At 45.8% G+C, this 20,876-nt stretch overlaps 2 protein-coding genes across 7 annotated transcripts in view; both read left to right on the forward strand.

Moving 5' to 3' along the window:
• Marchf2 (membrane associated ring-CH-type finger 2) overlaps nt 1-11,057 on the forward strand; it is a 30,846-nt gene extending 19,789 nt beyond the window's left edge. For 2 of the 5 annotated variants that reach the window (XM_038341336.2, XM_038341311.2), the window contains exons 4-6: nt 1,104-1,172; nt 3,160-3,369; nt 10,428-11,057. In XM_038341336.2, the coding sequence (XP_038197264.1) occupies nt 1,104-1,172; nt 3,160-3,369; nt 10,428-10,601 (453 nt within the window). In that variant the 3' untranslated portion in view covers nt 10,602-11,057. The remainder of the gene's footprint in view (nt 1-1,103; nt 1,173-3,159; nt 3,370-10,427) is intronic. The other 3 variants (XM_038341316.2, XM_038341325.2, XM_038341345.2) reach the window with 3 other exon arrangements.
• A 5,727-nt stretch (nt 11,058-16,784) lies between these two features.
• Hnrnpm (heterogeneous nuclear ribonucleoprotein M) overlaps nt 16,785-20,876 on the forward strand; it is a 43,029-nt gene continuing 38,937 nt past the window's right edge. For both annotated transcript variants that reach the window (XM_038323511.1, XM_038323520.1), the window contains exon 1: nt 16,785-16,957. In XM_038323511.1, coding sequence (XP_038179439.1) covers nt 16,845-16,957 — 113 coding nt within the window. In that variant the 5' untranslated portion in view covers nt 16,785-16,844. The remainder of the gene's footprint in view (nt 16,958-20,876) is intronic.

The following is a 20,876-nucleotide window of genomic DNA, read 5'->3' on the forward strand; positions in this document are numbered from 1 at the left end:
GTCCCTTGGGAGACCACAAAAAGCCTCCCTCCACCAATGAGACAGTGAGAGGGACCAGCCTCTGTATACATCATCTCCCCTTGACTCAACCTGACATGCCAGTTTAAAAGGCCCACCATAGGACTTTTGTGTCTGATGCTCCTCTAATCTGCAGTCCTGTCTCCCTTCTGTCCCTCTGTCCATCTGCAAGGCCTTTAGCTCTCTGGCCATCTGCCCCATTTTTAGAAATGACTTTACCCTCTTTGGGGGCATGCACAAGTGTGACACAGTACTCATGTGGAAGATAACTTGCAGGTAGTTAGTTCCCTCCTACCTTTATTTGGGTTCCGTCACACATACAGGCCATCAGCTTCATGTGGCAAATACTTTACCCACCAAGCCATCTTGCAGTCCCCCGACTTTCCCTGTTCCATGTCCTTCACTAGCACAGAAGTGCAGGGACCTTTCTATTGCTTTCCTTGGATTTTATTTGTTCTGAGCTGCACTCGTTTCCCTTAGCCCGCCATCATGGGAGGCTGTAAGATATAGTGACCAAGGCCCTTGTGCTCCCCAAGCAGCACTAGGCAGGTTCTAGTCCTGGCTGCCTTTGCGGGCCACAGGATGAAAACCTTATCCAGAATGCTTGGGCTGGTTATGGTGGCACACACAGGTGGGTGTGCCAAAGAGTCAGAGACAGAAGGATCACACCAAGAGGGATCTGTGGTTCATCTGGTAGGTGACATAACATACATGAAGCCTTGGACCTTCATAAATCCTCACATGGTGCCACACACCTATAAATCCCAGCACTGTGAGGTGGTGGTAAGGGGATCAGAAGTTCAAGACCAGCCTTGTCTATATATGGTTGAGTTTGTCCAACCTAGTCTACATGAGACCCTGTCTTGAAAAAAAAAAAAAAGCTTGGGACTAGAGTGGTTTTAGTTTTGAGAGTTCAGATTTTGGAGTGTTTTCATGAATAATATGAGGTATTCTGGGGTCCAAATTGAAAGGAAATCCATATTTCATTCATTCATATATATATATATATATATATATATATATATATCATCCTTAAAGTTTACACAATATTTTAACTTTAATTAATTGTTTTCTTGTATTGCTAGAGTTGGAACCCAGGGCCGTGCTCACCTTGGGCAAGTACTCCCCGAATGAACTCCCCAACCATTGTGCCAGTGAGTCAGCATATGTCGTTTCAGTTCTTCCTCAGTCTCTCTGGAGAGAGATGACTCAGCAGAAAGATCACTTGTTGGTCTTTTGGAAGGCTGAAGTTCACTTCCCAGCACCCATACCAGGTTGTTCACAAAACACTTGTAACTCTAGCTCCAGAGGATCTGACTCCCTCATCTGGCCTTCATGGCACCCATATACATGTGTATAGATACACACATGTGATGTGGGATGTCCTTCTGTATGTATATTGCTTTTATTAGTTGATGAATAAAGCTGTTTCAGCCAATGGCTTAGCAAAATTTAGTCAAGCTGGAATAGATATATATATAGAGAGTAGCCAGAGTCAAGGAGAGGCCATGTAGCTGCCGAAGGAAAAAGATGCCGGGGAAACCTTACCTGTAGGCCACAGCCTTGTGGCAATACATAGATTAATAGGAATGGGTTAATTTAAGATATAAGAGCTAACTAGGAATACGCTTGAGCTATTGGCCAAACAGTGCTGTAATTAATATAGTTTCTGTGTGATTATTCAGGTCTGGGCGGCTGGAGCGAAAGAACAGTCTGTTTGCACACATGCACACACACACACACACACACACACACACACATCTGTATGTACAAATGTAAAATATTTAAGTAGCAATTTTTTTTTTTTTGGTTTCTCTGTGTGGTTCTGGCTATCCTGGAACTGCCTGTGTAGACCAGGCTACCACTCCCCAGCACATCTGTTAGTCTTCCTTTCTTTCTGTTGCTGTGATAAGATGCCATGACAAAGGCAATTTATAGAAGGAAGAGTTATTGGGGGCTTACAGTTTGGAGGGTGAGTCCATGATCATCATGGCAGGGAGTGTGACAGCAGGCAGGTAGAGACCATTCAGTATCTGAGAGCTTACATTTTACCTTCAAGTAGGAGACAAAGAGGGGACTAACTGGGAATAACGTGGGCTTTTGAAGCCTCAAAGCCTGCCCCAGTGAGACATCTCCAACTGGCCAGACCTCGTAATTCCCTAATAGTTCACCAATTGAGTACCAGATATCCAAATATATGAGCATAGATGGACCAGATGTAGTATTTTAAATAATTTTGAGCTGGACATTGTGGGGACATTCTCAATACTTGGAAGCAAGAGGTTCAGAAGTTCAAGGCCCACATGGGTTGCATGAGATCCTGTCTCAGAAAACAATAATAACCCACCATAGTGGTGGTGGTGATGTATATATAAAATATATTTCATGGTGTGGAAAGTTCTACTTGTGCTATCATGATAGCATTTTAAAGATTTGTTCTTAAGCTGGGTATAGAAGTGCTCACCTTTAATTTCAACACTGGGTAGGCAGAGACAGGAGGACTTCTGTGAGTTTGAGGCCAGCCTGGTCTACATTGTGAGTTCTAGGACAGCCAGGACTACACTGGCTCAAAAAGCAAACAAAGAAACAAGTAAAGGATTTGTTTTTATTTAGAGATGTGTGTATGTTTGTGTAGTGTGTTCACTTGTGTGCAGCTGTCCGCAGAGGCCAGTAGAGGGCGTGGGATGCCCTGGAGCTGGAATGCAGGTGTTTGGTTGTGAGCTTTGGACAAGGATGGTGGGCACAGAACTCTGGTCCTTTGGGAGAATAGCGAGGACTCTTATCCTCTGGCCCTGCTCTTCTGTTGCCCTCCCCTACTGACCATCATGCTGGTGTTTTGGAAGTTAAAGATTTTAGAACATTTTGGATTGTAAATTTTCAGAATGGAATAGTCAGCCTGCTGTAGTTATGTGAATTTGCATAAATGCATTAACTCCTCTGTTACCTCTATTTACCCATCAGTAAAATGAAGGCGAGCACTCAGCAGACTCAATATTATTAAATTATTGATTAAATAATAATATTAAAGTATTATTATTATTTTTAAAAGTATGAATATCCAGGCCTACAGCCTGCCCCTATCCTGTCCCTTCTGTCCCCACTTCCATATGTAACTCCTCTCCCTCATCTGCTCCCCTGCAGTGGCTGAAGGACCCGGGGCCTCGCACTGAGAAGCGGACGCTGTGCTGTGACATGGTGTGTTTCGTGTTCATCACGCCACTGGCCGCCATCTCAGGCTGGCTGTGCCTTCGCGGGGCCCAGGACCACCTCCGTCTGCATAGCCAGCTGGAGGCTGTGGGGCTCATTGCCCTCACCATCGCCCTCTTCACCATCTATGTGCTCTGGACACTGGTAAGTGGGCTCAGCCGGGACCCCGGACGGCATGAGTGTCGCTTCTGCTGGAGGGGGCACAGCGCAGGCAGGAGGGCTCAGCCAGGACCCCTGGACTGAGTGAGTGTCTCTTCTGCTGGAGGCGGTCCCCTCAGCTCACCCTTGCTGTGGCTCCAGGTTGGCTCTGTAACACAGGTCCAGGGACAACCCCAGCCAACAGTGAGCCTTTCACTCCAAGGGTTAGAGGAGATGAAGGGGACAGGTAGCAAAAGGCTGAGGCAAGGAAAAGATTGGACGAGAGTGGAGCAGAGCAGATGCGTATGAAGGAACTGAGTGCCAGCGAGACATCTCAGCAGTGAAGGAGCTGGCCCCAAGTCTGACTCCCTGAACCTGTGTGGTGAGAGCTGAGGGCTGACTCCAAGCTGCTCTCTATCCTAACATAAAGGTGCCATGGCCTATGCTGCCCCAGAAATAATTAAATAAATGTAACAACAAAATAGAAATTTAAAACCTTCCAAAAAATATGAGCCCCACCTCTCCCTACTGAATTGTTGGCTACTTTAGACTGGAGAAGGAAGAAACATTGCCTTCAGCTGTGTGCCCACAAGGCTCTGCTGTATACCCAAACCATGAGCACACAGATGGCCTCCTTTATACTCAGTGTATCACAGAGCAAAGCAAAAAGACATGTGTGGGGAAAGACTTTGTCGGGAGGATGAGAGTGGGGTGAGGGTGATCAGAATGTATTATAGACATATATGAAACTGTAAAAGAAGAAATTTAGTTAATAAAAGGTTAAGAAGACAAAAGAGGGAGAGGGACGGGGGTATCTGGTCAGAATGTAGCTCAGTCGGTAGAGTGCTTACCCAGCTTTGAATCCCAGTGCCATTCTCTTTGGTTTCCAGCTCTGGGAAGGTCAAGTCAGGAGGATTAGATGCTCAAGGTTATCCTTTGCTACATAGTGAGATCATGGCTAGCCTGGGGTACGTGAGACTCAGTCTCAAAAAGAAAAGGAAGGAAAGGAGGAAGAGAAGAAGGTAAGGAGGAAGAAAGGAAGGAAGGAGTGAAGGAGGAAGAAGGAACAGAGAGGGAGAGAGGAGGAAGGAGGGAGGAAGGAAACGAGGGAGGGAGAGAAAGAAATTGAGAGCCCATGAGATGGCAGATAAAAACACTTGCTGCTAAGTCTGATGAGCTGATTTGATCCCTGGGACCCACAATGGGAGAGAGAACAGACTTCTGTAAGTTGTCCTCTGACTTCCACATGTGCACCCCCTCCACCACACACAATAAATAGATGAAAAATGCAGAAGAAATTAAACACGGTTAGAGAGATTCCTCAGTGGTCCATGTGCAAGGTCCTAGATTAATTCCCTAGCACCACAAGCCAACAAAAAAATAAGACAAAAGTCAGCTGTGCTGATTTACACTGCCTGGAATCTCGTATGCAGAACTCTGAGACAGGAGGATGGCTAACAAATTTAAGGCCAATTTGGGCTAGACAATGAAACTCTGTCTCAATATAAATAAGTAGACAGTGCTGGAGAGATGGCTCAGAGGTTAAGATCACTGATTGTTCTTTTGCAAGTCCTGAGCTCAATTCCCAGCAACCACATGGTGGCTCACAGCCATCTGTAATGAGATCTGATGCCCTCTTCTGGTCTGCAGGTGTACATGCAGGCAGAATACTGTATACATAATAAATAATAAAGAAGAACTTAAATTTAAAAATAAATAAATAGACAAACAAATAAGTAAACAAGGGTAGGCATGGTGGGGCACACCTTTAATCTCAGCATTCGGGAGTCAGAGACTGGTAGATCTCTGTGATCTGGAGCTCAGTGCCAGCCTGGTCTACATACAGAGTTCCAGAACAGCCAGACTCACAGAGAGACCCTGCCTCAAAAAGAAAAAACAAAATGAAAGGAGAGCTATTAAGAACTTGGCTGGGAGCTGGTAGTTATCGAGCATGAGTCCCCAGGAGTTAAGGACAGTGTGGGTAACATGGGATAGTTCCATCCAAAGACCCCGAGTAGACAAGGAGGGACTGAGGAGTGGCTCAGCTGATACAGCACTTGGGGAACGTGCAGAAGCCTTGGGTTCTAGTCCCCAGCACTAGGTATACCAGCTGTGTTTACAGACACCTGAGTGGAGGCCTGCCTGGACTGCATGAGACTCTCTCTCAAAAAACAAAACAAAACAAAACAAAACAGGGCTGGCAAGAAGGCTGACTGAGTAAAAGTGCTCGCTGGGCAAGCCTGGCCACCTGGGTGAAGCCCTGGGACCCTCATAGGTAGCAGGAGAAAACTACTCCACAGATCTGGCCTCTGACCTTCATACGGAGACCCTAACAAGAACAGCCGCCAACTTTTTTTTTTAAGGTTTAAGACAAAATAAGTTAGGAAAGATTGTATGAGGTGTATTGACTGAAAAATTGAGGCGTTGGGAGTGTGGACCCATGGTAGAGCACTTTCCTGGCATGTATCAGACTCTAGGTTCCATCCCTAGCACCCGAAATAAATAGAAAATGAATGTGGGAGGGATATCCTATAACATTTACTGGTTTCTATGTGTCTGTGAAAAAAATTAATTTAAACTAAAAAGTAGTTGTGAGTTGGTGTTTGGTGGGTGAAGGCAATTGCCTTCATGGCTGTCAAACTATGTTCAATCTCCCCGGGACCCACATGGTAGAGAGGGAGAGCTGATTCCTACAAGTTATCTCTGATGTCTACACATATGCGCTAGTGTATACACACACACACACACACACACACACACACACACTATAAAATATAGTAAGAATACATTTAAAAAGTAGTTAAAAGGAAGAAGAGAAGAGAATGGAGGCCGGGCGGTGGTGGCGCACGCCTTTAATCCCAGCACTTGGGAGGCAGAGGCAGGCGGATCTCTGTGAGTTCGAGGCCAGCCTGGGCTACAGGAGCTAGTTCCAGGATAGGCTCCAAAGCTACAGAGAAACCCCGTCTCGGGCTGGAGAGATGGCTCAGAGGTTAAGAGAACTGACTGCTATTCCAGAGGTCCTGAGTTCAATTCCCAGCAACCACATGATGGCTCACACCCATCTATAATGAGATCTGGTGCCCAGAGCACTATATACATAATAAATAAATTTTTAAAAAAAGAAACATTGTCTAGAAAAACCAGGAGAGAAAGAGAGAGAGAGAAAGAGAGAGAGAGAGAGAGAGAGAGAGAGAGAGAGAGAGAGAGGGAGAGAGAGGGAGAGGGAGAGGGAGAGAGAGAGAATATGGAGAATGGAAAGGGGAGGGGAACGTAGAGAACACTAAGACTATTATTGAAACAGAAAGTGATAAGATAAAGAAGTAGGGGTACCACTAAAGCAAGCAGTGACATCTTTGATCAGAGAGGGAGTCCAGAGTCCTTGCATTCTCCATTTGTCCAGCTATGGGTCATTCCTCGTATCAAGAAGTTGTTTCCAGATCAGTGGTAGATTTCTTATTGAGCATGAGAGAGACCCTTGGTTTTAAACTAGCAGCACACACACACACACACACACACACACACAGAGGCTTTTTAAAGAGGGTCTCAAAGCCAGTGAGGCAGTGGTGGCACACACCTTTAGTCCCTGCACTTGGGAGGCAGAAGCAAGCAGATCTCTGAGTTTGAGGCCAGCCTGGTCTACAGAGTGAGTTCCAGGACAGCCAGTACTACACAAAGAAACCCTGTCTTGAAAAACAACAACAAACAGGATCTCAAACAGCCTGTACTTGAACTCAGTAAGTAGCTGATGATGGCTTTGAAGTTCTGACCTTCCCAGTTCTCTCTGCATGGGTCACAGGTGTGCATCGCCACACACTTAAGCAAACGCTGTCACAATGGAACCTTATCCCCACCCCTCATGTTTTATGAGACAGAATCTCAGTCTAGGCTGGTCTTTTACTCTTTGTAATAGTCCTACTCCGCCTTCCGTGTACTAGGATTACAGGCGCTCACCCCCATACTCACATTGTTTAGTGCACTGCCTGTTGGAGGAGGCTGCTTGTTTGTTCCCGGCTGCCCAGACCCGAAATAATCACACAGAAACTATATTAACTAAATCACTGCTTGGCCTATTACCTTTAGCTTCTTATTGGCTAGCTCTTGCATTTTAATTTAACCCATTTCTATTAATCTGTGTATCACCATATGGCTGTGGTTTACCAGCAAGGTTCCTTCTGGCGTCTGTCTCTGGTGGGGATACATGACTTCTCCCTGACTCCACCTCCTTTCTCCCAGCATTCAATTTAGTTTTCCCCACTTAGGTCCGTTCTGTGCTGCTATAGGCTCAAAGCAGTTTCTTTATTCATTAACCAATAAAAGCAACACACATACAGAAGGACTTCCCACATCAGCTGCCAGTGTTTGCACAGCAAGGATGTGATGCAGTTCTCAAGATGCTTTCCTGCCGTAAGGGACACATATTTTAAAATATATAAATTACATGAAAACATATGTACTGTTTTACACCTGCTTGTTTTATCTTTTGATAGTATCCTTTAAGAAGAAAAGGGGGCAGCTACTGAGAACACCCATTCATTGTGTGGGTGTACCATATTTATTCAATCCCTTTGACTCATCTGGTACTTTGACAATGTGGGGGATTTTTCACCCTGTTACGAATAGTACTTTGGGCCACTACCAATGAAGTTCTTTCTCCCTTCCTTTTTCCCTCTTTCCCTCTCTCCCTCTTTCCCTCTCTCCCTCTTTCCCTCCCTCCCTTTTTCTCTCCCTCCCTCCCTTCCTTCTTTCTCTTTCCTTTCTGTGGTGCTGGGAATGGAATCCAGGAGCTTGAGTATTCTAAGCAAGTGCTTTACCATGAAGTTAGTCCCTAGCACACACAGAATGTTTTTCTGTGTTCGTAAGTGTATGGGTGCAGAAGTGTGTGCACAGAGCACATAGATGTGGAGGCCAGAGGCCAATATTGGGTGCCTTTCTCAGTCTCTGTCCATCTTATTTTTATATTTTATCATTACATTCATTTATTTTATTTGTATGTGGGTGTGAGAGCATGTGTGTCATGACATGTATGTGAAGGTTAGAGGACAGCCTGAAGGACTCTCTTCTTTCCTTTTCCATAAGGATTCTTGGGGGTAGGTCGAGAACAGTTATCCTCCAAGCCATCTCTCCAGCTCATCCACTATTTATTTATTTGTTTGTTTGTTTGTTTGTTTGTGATGTGGCCCTGGCAGGCCTGGAACTCGATATGTAGATCAGTGTGACCTGGAACTTACAGAAATCTGCTTGCCTCTACCTCCCAAGTGATGGAATTAAATGCATGAGCCACCACTGTCTGGCATGATGCCCATTTTTTTGTTTTGTTTTGTTTTGTTTAAACTTTAGAGTAACTTCTTTTTAAAAAATATTTATTTATTTATTTATTATGTATACAATATTCTGTCTGTGTGTATGCCTGCAGGCCAGAAGAGGGCACCAGACCCCATTACAGATGGTTGTGAGCCACCATGTGGTTGCTGGGAATTGAACTCAGGACCTTTGGAAGAGCAGGCAATGCTCTTAACCTCTGAGCCATCTCTCCAGCCCCTTGATGCCCATGTTTTAAAAATAATTTTAAAATTACATTTAGTCTGTGTGTGTGTGCTGGGTAGATGACAACATATAAAAGTTGGTGCTCCCCTTCTCTCTCTCTCTGTGTGTGTGTGTGCTGGGTAGATGAGAACATATAAAAGTTGGTGCTCCCCTTCTCTCTCTCTCTGTGTGTGTGTGTGTGTGTGCTGGGTAGATGACAACATATAAAAGTTGGTGCTCCCCTTCCACACCTTCTAGGTCCTGGTTATCAGACTCAGGTTGTCAGGCTCAGTGGCCTGTCTTAGAGTTTCTATTGCTGTGAAGAGACACCATGACCACAGCCACTCTTATAAAGGCAACATTTAGTTGGGTGGCTTACAGTTTCAGAGGGTTAGCCTCTTATCATCATGGTGAGAAGCAAGGCAACATGCAGGCAGATATGGTGCTGGAGAAGGAGCTGCGAGGTTTTTTTTGTTTTTTGTTTTTTTTTTTTTTTTTTTTTTTTTTTTTTTTTTTTTTTTTTTTTTTTGGTTTTTCGAGACAGGGTTTCTTTATGGCTTTTGGAGCCTGTCCTGGAACTAGCTCTTGTAGACCATGCTGGTCTCGAACTGACAGAGATCCACCTGCCACTGCTGAGTTACATCCCCAGTCTTTTTATGTTGTTTTGAGACAGTTTCTCACTAGGTTGCCCAGACAGGCCTTGAACTCACTCTGTTGTCCTAACAGACCTTAGACTTGCGATTGTCCTGTCTTAGTCTTCTGAGCAGCTGGGTCACATTCCTGCACTAGCAGCTGGACTCTTTTTAATGGTACTCCAATTGGAGTCCAGTGTCCCTCACATGCTGTATAAGTACTTTACACTGAGCTGTGGCTCCAGCTCTCACTTCTCTTAGTCTGTGTGTGTGTGTGTGTGTGTGTGTGTGCATGCTATGTGCATCTTACTGTGTTTTTATGAGTGAATGTGTCTGTATGAATGTGCGTGTGTGACTGTGTAAATGTGTCTGTATTCATGAGTGTGTATGTGTGTACACATGTGAGTCCTAGCAATTCTCTTATCTCTGGCTCCCTCCATTTCCCAGTTTGGGGTTATAGGTAGGACACAGGATCATGCTCAGCTTTTTACATGGATGCTGGGGATTCGAACTCAGGTCCTTAAGCTTATACAGCAAGTACTCCTACCCACTGAGCCATCTTTCCAGTCCCTTAAACACATCACCAGTTTTATCCTCTTACCTATGAAGGAACAGGTTGGGCCATTGTGTGACTGCTCGGGGTTAAATAATCCCAAGAGACTGGTAGGAATCCATTCTCATCAGCTGTAGAAGGGAAGAGCCTTGCTTTCTGCTGGGGTTAAGATGGTGGAGCCCTCACTTTTATAGGACTCATAACTTATCAGAGTATCCTCCAAGGACCAATGGGTGAGTGTATGTACAGTATACAGAAGTGCCAGATGTGGTGCTGCCCCCAGGTTTGCTCTGTGGCAAATGCCAGCCCCCCCGCCCCCGGGTAGAGGCCTGTCTCTATCCTCTCACCCACTGCAGGACTGCCCCCTGCAGGTCTCTTTTCGATACCATTGCCAGCTGTACTCAGAATGGAGGAAGACCAATCAGAAAGTCCGTCTGAAGATTCGGGAAGCAGATGGCTCCGAGGACCCCCACCACTCCTTGCTGGCTACTGGACTCTTAAAAAAGGTGGCAGAGGAGACCCCTGTGTGAAGACCAGACTGGCAGAGCCCTGAGGTGGTGGAGAAACCAGAGGCAGATGACAATGCCTTGCTTCGGAAGGATGGAAGCTGTCTGACCTTTCATGCACAGCCACGATGCTTCTCAGGCAAAGAGCCACAGCAATCCCTGCTCTGTGCTCCTGGATGAACATACTTTGAAGGGTTTTATTTTACACATTATTGTACATGACAGGGACAGATGGACAGACCTGAGCTTTGGATGGAGCAGGCACCCTCATCTCATTCTGAGATCGGTTTGACACTCCGTGGCTAGCAGCTTTGGCTGCTTGTGCTGAGGGTGCCCGTTGGGCTGGAAGGTTTCAGCAAGCTTCTAGCGCTACTCTGCACCTGGCCGGCTTGCTTTTCTGGCATTCTTGACTTTATATAAAGTTGCACTGCATTTCAAAAACCCACCCCTGAATGAATAAAAGGAGCCCTTGCTGGCTAACATGGACTCATCAATTACATTTCTAAACTGTTCCAAGTGAGTGATTCTATGAGGACAAAGAGTAGAAAACACTTGGCTTGTTTTGAGGGATCTGTTATGAAGCTGTCTTGCTTTTTTTTCTTTCCTTTTCTTTTTTCTTTCCTTTTTTTGTTTTTTTGGTTTTTTTTTTTGTTGTTGTTGTTTTTTGAGACAGGGTTTCTCTGTGTAGATTTGGAACCTATTCTGGAACTCCCTCTATAGACTAGACTGGCCTCCAACTTACAGAGATCCGCCTGCCTCTGCCATCTGCCCGGCTTCATTTCTTTTCTTATTTCTATGATAAAGTACTCAGATAAAAGCAACTAAAGTGGGAGTGCAGAGATGGCTCAGTGGTTAGGAACACTGGCCACTCTTGTAAAGGACTTTGTTCAATTCCCAGTACTCATATGGCAGCTTGAAGTTGTCCCTAACCCCAGTTCCAGGGGATCCAGTGCCCTCTTTTGTCTTCCATGGACACTGCCCACATGTGGTGCACATACATCCATGCAGGCAAAATACCCATACACATAAAATTTTTAAAAAGGCAACTTAAGAGAGAAAGCATTTATTTTAGCTCCAGCTACAGTCCCTTATGGTGGGGAAATCAAGGCACAGTTGAGTCTTTCTGCATCAATCAGTACAATCAAGATGATTCCCAGGGCGGGGCGGTGATGGCGCACACCTTTAATCCTGCACTCAGGAGGCAGAGGCAGGAGGATCTCTGTGAGTTTGAGGCCAGCCTGGTCTACAAGAGCTAGTTCTAGGAGAGGCTCCAAAGCTACAGAGAAACCCTGTCTCGAAAAACCACAAGAAAAAAACAGTGTGTTTTCCACAGTCATGCCCAGAGGCTCATCTTGCCAGGCACTCTTGATTCTCTCATGCTGACAGTTAAGGCTAACACGGAAGACTAAGGATGAAGTGAAAGCGGAGTTTTAAGAACAGGATGCAGGGCCTGGGGAGACAACTCAGTGGTTAAAGTGCTCGCTACATGAACATGAAGAAGACCAGAATTCCTAAATATATAAATTTGGGGTGTGTTTATGTGTGTGTCCCTGGTGATGCTAGCCCAGCACCCAGGAGTTCCCAGAGCAAGCTGGCTAGCTGAACTAGCCATAGGGGCAAAGCTCTGGGTTCAGCTGAGAGACCTCGCCTCAGTGGGTAAGGTGGAGAAGATGAGTGGAGACAGCAACATTAACCTCTGGCCTCTGCGTGCACAGAGCAGGACAAGGGAGAGGTCGGAAGAAACCTCGTTAGAGAGCAGGGTCTCTCCTTCAACCCTTATGTGGCCCCAGTAAACAGGTTTTCAGGTTTGCACAAGTGCGCTCACCCATTGAGCCACCACGCTGGTCTGGGCAGGATTTATGATGAATGGTCTTTAAAAAATTTATTCTTTATGTGTATGAGTGTTTTGTTTTCCCCACATATATGGCTACCATGTTCATGCAGTGCCCAAGGAAGCCAGAAGAGGGCAAGATATTCCTAGGAACTGGTTGGAGTTCCAGATGGCTGTGAGCTGACATGTGAGTGCCAGGAAAAACCTGTCTTCTATAAGAGCAGCGAGTGCTCTTAACTACTGAGCCATCTCTCCCGCCCCAATAAATGGTTTAAGTCTTTTTATATTTATTTTTAAAATGATTTTAAAATAATTATTTTAGCTGGTGATGTAGTTCAGTGATTGAATTGGGTTTGAGTTCCAGGATCATTACATAAATGTAGTTTTTAATATACTTTAGTAAAGCATACACACTTTGAGACGTGTCTGTAGGTAGCTCTGACTGGCCTGGAAATCAAAGACATCCTCTTACCTCTGTCTTCTGAGTGTTGGCATTACTAAAGCCATATATAACACCATGCTTGGCAATATGTTTGTGTACACACACATATATGCGTGTATGTATATATATATATATGTACACACATATGTATGTATATGTATAATTTTATTGAGGCATGGTTTACTATGCAGTGAAATCTCACTGGATATGTGTGTGTGTGTGTGTGTGTGTGTGTATTTTAATGGTACTGAGGATTCAATTCAGAGCTTCACATAGTCTAGGCAAATACTCTCTATGGAGTGATGTCCTCAGCAACAAATGACATTAAGAATAATAATAATATCTCTGGAAGTTCGAGACCAGCCTGGTCTACAAGAGCTAGCTCCAGGACAGGCTCTAAAGCTGCAGAAAAACCCTGTCTCGAGAAACCAAAAAAAAAAAAAAAAAAGAATAATAATATAATAATAACAAAGTGGGGAGAGTGTGTGTTTGAAAATTGGCTCAGTGGTTAAGAGCACTGGCTGCTCTTCCATTGAAGAGGACCTGGGTTCAATTCTCAGCACTCATGTGATGGCTTGCAACCAACTGTGACTCCAGTTTTGGGGGATTCAGTATCCTCTTCTGGTCTCCACTGACACCGAGCATACACATGGTACACAGATACACAGGTAGGCAAGCACCCATACACACAGATCACAAAGGGCCTTCTGTGGTGGCACACATCTTTAATCCCAGCACACAGAGGCAAAGGTAGGCAGATCTCTATGAGTTTGAGGACAGTCTGAAATACATAGCGAGTTCCAGGCTGGCCAGGGCTGTATAGTGAGACCATGTCTCTAGAAAATAGAATAAGCCATGTGTGGTGGCACATGACTTTAGTACCTTTAGCACTCAGGAGACAGAGGCAGTAAGATCTCTGAGTTCAAGGCTAGACTGGTCTACATAGGGAGTTCCAGAACAGCCTAAATAGAGAGATCCTATTAAAAATCAAAATAAAACAAAAACAAAAAACCACACAAACCCTCAAAACCACAAAAACAAGCAAATTAACAATAATAACAGCAAAAGCCAACATGAGAGTATCAGTGTAGCCCAATGGCACAAAACATGCTTAGCATGTAGGAGGCCCTTGTTCCATTCCCAAGGGGAAAAGGTAAGGACAATTTCTGCTTGCTTTCTATTTCCAGTGAGCCCTATGTACTGAGGCCCTTTATACTAATAACTAATGATACTATCCACTCTTACCTGGGATTACCATGGATGAGACGCAATTCTAAGCCTGGTTCACATCTCTTCTCTGGGGAAGGAACAGTTATTACTTCCATTTTAAAGGTGTGAAGACCGAGGCCCAGTGTATAAAACTTCATCTGAAGTTCTACAGCTTTAGGAGCTGGGGATTCCGGGTGCTCCAGTATTAAGCTTTGTACCCAACCCCCAAGCAGACTCTAGAAAGATGTAGAATGTGACCATAGTAGTAACAGCTTCTGTTGCTCCTTGTCCTCTTTTCTTTGTTTAGTTGGCCTCACCTCAATATGTAGCCCCTGTTGGCTGGCCTCAAATTTGTGGCAATCCTCTTGTCTCTGCCTCTCGAATATTGAGATTACAGGTATGGGCCACCATGCCTGACTAGCTCACCTTTGAGCTCTTGTTGCATGCTGAGTTACTTAACAGTTAAAGGGCACGTGGCATCTTCCTGCATTTAATGCCCAGGGCTGCTCTGAAAGGTGCTTTCTGGAGAGTCTTTTGTTTTTGTTTTTGTTTCGAGACAGGGTTTCTCTGTAGCTTTGGAGCCTGTCCTGAAACTAGCTCTTGTAGACCAGGCTGGCCTCGAACTCACAGAGATCTGCCTGCCTCTGCCTCCCGAGTGCTGGGATTAAAGGCATGCCGCCACCACCACCACCCGGCTTGGAGCGTCTTTTATTAACCCTGCTTTCAGATAAGCAAATGGAACCTCAGAACATTATGCTCATCAGCATTGCCAGTGAATCTGATAGAGTGTGGTCCTTCCCTTACCTAGTCCGTAAACTCATTCTCAGGGCAGGGTAGGGCATGGCGGCACATCAAAAACAGGCGGTGGTGCACACCTTTAATCCTTGGGAGGCAGAAGCAGGCGGATCTCAGTGAGTTCAAGGCCAGCCTGGTCTATATGAGCTAGTTCCAGAAGAGGCTCCACAGCTACAGATGAAACCCCGTCTCGAGAAAACCAACCATCGAAACCAAACCAAAACAAAACAAAACAAAAAAAAAACCCCAGAAAACAATATCTTGTTGCCCTAACTGGAAAGGCAAGGGAAAGTCAGTTTTGCAGAAGGCTGAGACTCAGAGGCCGGGATCTGTTTGGCCTGTAGCAAGAGCAGGCTGGGAGACTTCATGGCTGGAACAGTACGGCTGAGGAGCAGAGCTAAGATGATCAGGTGAACTGTCCGACATCTATAGATCTTATAGAAGCTTACATAATTACAGAAGACACATTTGCTCTCCTGGCCCGCCAAGCTTGGCACCGACTTCTTTTTATCCTAACTTTACACCTCTGGAGATGGTGTAAGAGTGCCCCAGGAGGTGCCATCAAGAGACAGAGAGGGAGGGAAAAGGGGGGCAGGGGAAAGGCTGGGAGGGAGGTTCTGTGTACATCTCTCCTAACACTTTGAATTGCATAGATGTTAGCCTATTGAGAATTCTGCATATAGGACCAACGCTGTGGCTACCAAACCTGATAATTTGCATTTGAACCCACTTGGTGGAAAGAGAAAATAACTCCAGCTTGCAGGCCATGGAATGCTCAAGACCTATATTGAGTCACACACACACACACACACACACACACACACACACACACACACACAAACCCAACACACACTAATAAAAAGTATTCCTGTCGACAGAGTTTTCGTTTTCTTTCTGCCCTAGTTCCATTTAAAGAAAGCTGGTGTCTCCTTGACATGCCATGGCTGTTGCCACCCATGAAATCATAGCGTCACCCCTCCCTGAGGACCTATTGGTGGTAGTTGCTGGAGGAAGGAGGTGTCATTTTCTTCAGTAGTGTAGCCAGTGTTTAGTTGCCCATGCTCAGGTAAATAAACCCATTATTTATGCTCATGTAAGCGATCCTAACTCCCTAGGTCACAAAACAACGACATGGAAGGTTCAGTGGGAGGGGGAATAAGATAGTAACTGGAGGTAAATATGATAAAAGAAATACAGTATAGTGTCAGGGATTGAAGCTGGTAGAGTGCTTGCCTAGCATGTTAAAGTCCCTGGGTTCCATTCCTAGCACCAAACGAAGTGAACATGGTTTCTCTAGTCTATCATTCCAGCACTTGGGATGTGGAGGTGGGTAGTCAGACATTCAAGGCCAGATTCTGCTACACAGAGTTCCAGGCCAGCACTGACTAGAAACCCTGTCTAAACAAACAAACAAACAAACAAACAAACAAAAAAACCAAAACCAAGCAGGCCTTTAATTCTAGCACTTGGGAGGCAGAGCTCTCTGAGTTCCGAGGCCAGCTTGGTCTACAGAGTGAATTCCAGGGCAGTCAGGACTACACAGAGAAACCCGGTCTCGAAAGGCCCGCCCCACAAAGTCACAAGCAACTCAAAATATATATATATGAAGTTGTTAAAAAATAAATTAATAGACGTGGTGATGCATGTTTTTAATTCCTGTACTTGATAGGTAGGGGCTGAAGGATCTTACGTAGTGAAACATTGCCTCAAAAAAGAAACAAGAAAAATTAATAAAACAGAAGGGGGAGAAGAAGTAAGCTGCAGTGACCATGTCAATAGATGCGCACACAGCGGAACCCACCGGCGCCGGGAGGCGTGGCCTGGGAGCCAGGGGGCGTGGTATGGAAGCCGGGGGCGGGACCCGAGGCGAGTAGGAAGCGGGAGCCGGTCGCAGCACACGCAGGCGTTACTGGTCGTGCGGGGTCACGTGAGCGCGCAGGCGCAGTTCGGCACGGCTCGCTCGCTCACACAAAGCCCAGACGCGGAGAAAATGGCGGCAGGGGTCGAAGCGGCGGCTGAAGTGGCAGCGACAGAGCCCAAAATGGAGGAAGAGAGCGGCGCGCCCTGCGTGCCGAGCGGCAACGGGGCTCCCGGGCCGAAAGGGTGAGTGTTCTAACAGCGGTTTGCCCTCCTCTTCCCGCAGCCAGGCTTCTCCGCAGCTCCGTTAGGTGTGTTGGCCGCTTCTCTTCCCCCATGGCGGCGCGGCGTCTGCGCAGGCCTCTCCCTGCCGAGAGTTGGGGGCGGCGGAGGCCGAGACGATGACGAAGCCGAGAGCGCCTGACGGGCCGCCCCCTACCGTCGGCGCTTCCCTCCCGCCTGGCCGGGCGCCGTCGAGGCCTCAGGCCTCAGGCCTGTGGCCTGCTCCTTACTCTGGGAGCAGTGATGGCGCGTAGGCTCGCGCGAACCCGAGTCCCGCTGCTCCTCTCACGGGGTCGCGAGGGGCGCGCCACGAAGGCTTTCTACCCCTCCACATTACAACCATGGTGCCGGGCTGCTCTCGTCTCAGTTTCTCAGATCCGCGAAGTTAGGGGCGGGAGAGGAACGCGCCCGGTTATCACGTGTGCGAGCAGCCAACGGCGGCAGGACCGAGAAGGTGCCCGCATGGGCCTCGTTGCGGGTTCCGAGAGCTCCGGCGTCCAGCTCTTCTGCAGGAAGTGCGGGAGAATGGCCCCGGACCCGGGCTCTGGCCCGGAGTTCTTCCGCCTCTTCCTAGCCCTTCTTCCTCTCGAGTGCGCAGTTGGTAACAGTGGAGAGAAATGATCCCTGCTCGCTCGGTGTTCATCCTTAGCGACAGGCATAGTGTGCAGGTGAAGGCACCTCTCGTGCTTGCAGGGTTTCAGAAATCAGGATAGCCAGACTTCGTCATCCCCTTTTCGGAATCCTGTCAAGAGTCCTCGGTTTGTTTTTGTAGGTTTATTAGCTCGGCCCGGTGAGTCCCAGCTTTTAAGGGGGGGGGGGGGGGCGGGTTGACGCTGAAAAGCTCCAAAGAGCAAAGTGTGTCCAGGCTATACTGAGTGAGTTCAGTCAAGGTTACCATTCATTACTGGGAAATTGAGTGAGACCATGTCTCAGAAAGCGGGCTGGGAATCGAGGAAAATAATAGTGCTGTGCCCTGTGCCCTGACCCTCCAAAGTAGCTAGATTTACATGGTGGACCTTCCTGGGCCAAATAAGTTTTCTTGGAGAAGGAAAACCTCAGACTCTGCCCCTGTGGAACTCTGTTCACACTGACTTACTATTACTTGAGAAAGTGCGTAGAGTTAGAGAAACATTTTGGTTCTAAGACCAACAGCTTATGTCTCTGAATTTTGTCTGCCATCAGATTTGTAAGACTCCAGAAGCTTTAGGGTTTGGGAGGCTGAAAGTATTTAAACACTTGTTGATAAAGCATTTACTAAGTAATGGCTACTTTGTTAATAGAGGAAATTCCAGGTCTTTTATTTTAGGGAGAATTAAACACCATTGCTTAACTGGTTCATGTCTTGTGATTTCAGCATTTGGGAGGCTGAGTTCCCCTCATAACAAGTTTAAGATTTGCCCAGGCTACATGAGCTTCTGTCTAAAAACAGACAAACCAAAAATGTGTGAACGTGTGATGTTATAGCTCATTAGGAGTGCCCAGGATGCACAAGGCCCTTGGTTCCATCCCACAGCGGGGGGGGGGGGGGGGGGGAGGTCCGTTTTTTTTGTGTGTGTGTGTGTGGTTGTTTTGTTTTGTTTTTTTTTTTGTTTTTTTTTTTTTTGTTTTGTTTTTCGAGACAGGGTTTCCCTGTAGTTTCTAGAGCCTGTCCTGGAACTAGCTCTTGTAGACCAGGCTGGTCTCGAACTCACAGAGATCCACCTGCCTCTGTCTCCTAACTGCTGGGATTAAAGGCATGTGCCACCACCGCCTGGCTGAGGGGTCTGTCTTTAGTTAATCCTAACACTTTACTGTGGAAAGTCTCAGCCTTTGAGTGTGTTCATTTTTACTTCCCTGTCCACCCCACTTGGATCCTAGGGTCTTGAGGATGCTAGATAAGCACTCTTTCCTTTGAGCTACACCTCCAGTCAGTCTCATGGTCACTTTTTTCAGCCTTTGCTTTAGAGATGCCTTGAAGTTTCCGATTCCTTTTCTCCTCCAATTTTGCTATTCCCCCATATTTTGAGATAGATAACTGACTAGCTTTTAGACTCTACAGTGTAGACTTTGGTAGCCTTGAATTTGGAACCATTCCCCTGCTTCTGTCACCCAGTTACTTTCAACTACCACTTCTGTCTCACCTTGTAGGATTGCTGATGGCCTTATTTGAAGGGCTTTAGGAAAAGTTACAGGATGAATTGCTGTTAGAACCTTTCTAGGGGAAAAGTTGAATTTGTTGTAAAACACAGTACATTTTTTTCCACTGTCCATTTTCAAATAGATATCTTGTGACTGAGTCATTTGACAAAACAGTATGTGCTTAGGAAGTTTCTAAGATTAAATAACCTTTGTTGGAAAGAACCTGAGTAGTCTGAGACTGGCTTAATGGAGAATACTTGAGAAAGTGGCAGCACCTAAAACAGCTTTGTATTGGAAAACAGTGTTTTATTTTTCATATGTGTATGTTACAAAATTCTTATGGTGAAACTTTAAAAGAATAGAGGAGTGCCTCCTCCCCACTTTTTGACTAGGAATCGAACCTGGATCTTCATGCTTATAAGGTAAGCACATTGCCTACTGTACCTTCTCACCAACTGGTTTTTGTTTTTTATTAAAAATATGTCAGCCATGCAGTGGTGGCACACTCCTTTAATTTTAGTACTCTAGAAGCAGAGGCAAGTGGATCTCTGAATTTGAGCCCAACCTGGTTAACAAAGTGAGTTTCAGGACAGCTCACAGAGAAACTGTGTCTTGAAAAAAGAAAAGGGGAAAAAATATATGAGTGAATGTTTTACCTGCATGTTTGCTTATATACTACATGCATATAGTGCCCATGGAAGCCAGAAGAGAGCATCAGATCTCCTGGAACTAGACTTATTAGCAATTATTAGCTGTCATATGGGTGCTGGGACTTAAATCCAGGTCTTCTGGAAGAACAGCTAGTATTCCTTTTTTGTTTTTGTTTTTAGAGACTTCTCTAAAATTTTATTTATTTATTTATTTATTTATTTATTTATTTATTTATTTATTTATTATGCATGCAGTGTTCAGCCTCCATGTATGTCTGCAGGCCAGAAGTGGTCACCAGATCTCATTACCGATGGTTATGAGTCACCATGTGGGTGCTGGGAATTGAACTCAGGACCTCTGGAAGAGCAGTCAGTACTCTTAACCTCTGAGCCATCTCTCTGGCTCCAAGACTGTTTCTCTGTACAGTTTTGGAGCTTGTCCTGGTACTAGCTCTGTAAGCCAGGCTGGTCTTGGACTCAAAGAGATCTGCCTGCTTCTGCCTCCTGAGTGCTGGGATTAAAGGCGTCTGCCCCAGCTCCTGGCACAGCTAGTATTCTTAACAACTGAGCCATCCATCTCTCCAATCCATTTATTTAGTTTTTGATGGTAGAGACCATCGATAGCATCCTGCATGCTAAGCAAACACTCCACCCTGAGCTACATACTGAATGAGAAGCCTTTTTATTTTTTAAGTGTTAATGTGTATGCATGAAGGTGAGTGCCAGTGCTTGGAGGCAGGAAGAGGGTGTCAGATCACCTGAGCTAGAGTTAAAGTTGGGAGCTGTGGGTGCTCTTTAATCACTGAGCCATTGTTGGGGTTTTTCGAGACAACATTTCACCCTGTAGGTCAGGTTGGCCTTGAATACTGCTGATTCCTTCTCCTGAGTGCTGTGATAATAGATGTGTACCATCATGCCCTGCTCTGTTTGCTGTACTTTGAAAGGTGATTGTATACTTGGTGAAAAGGATTTTTGAGGCACATTAGGACTGTTAGCTCAAGATTAGAATAGGAGGCTCTGTATTATTTGAGTGTGTGTTGTCAGAGCTTTGCTGTTACTTTGCCCTTTGGGTTTTTTGTTTTTTTCATTACTAGGGAGACAGATGCTGCCTGCAA

This window comes from Arvicola amphibius, chromosome 1, assembly GCF_903992535.2.
Source record: "Arvicola amphibius chromosome 1, mArvAmp1.2, whole genome shotgun sequence".
NCBI lineage: Eukaryota > Metazoa > Chordata > Mammalia > Rodentia > Cricetidae > Arvicola > Arvicola amphibius.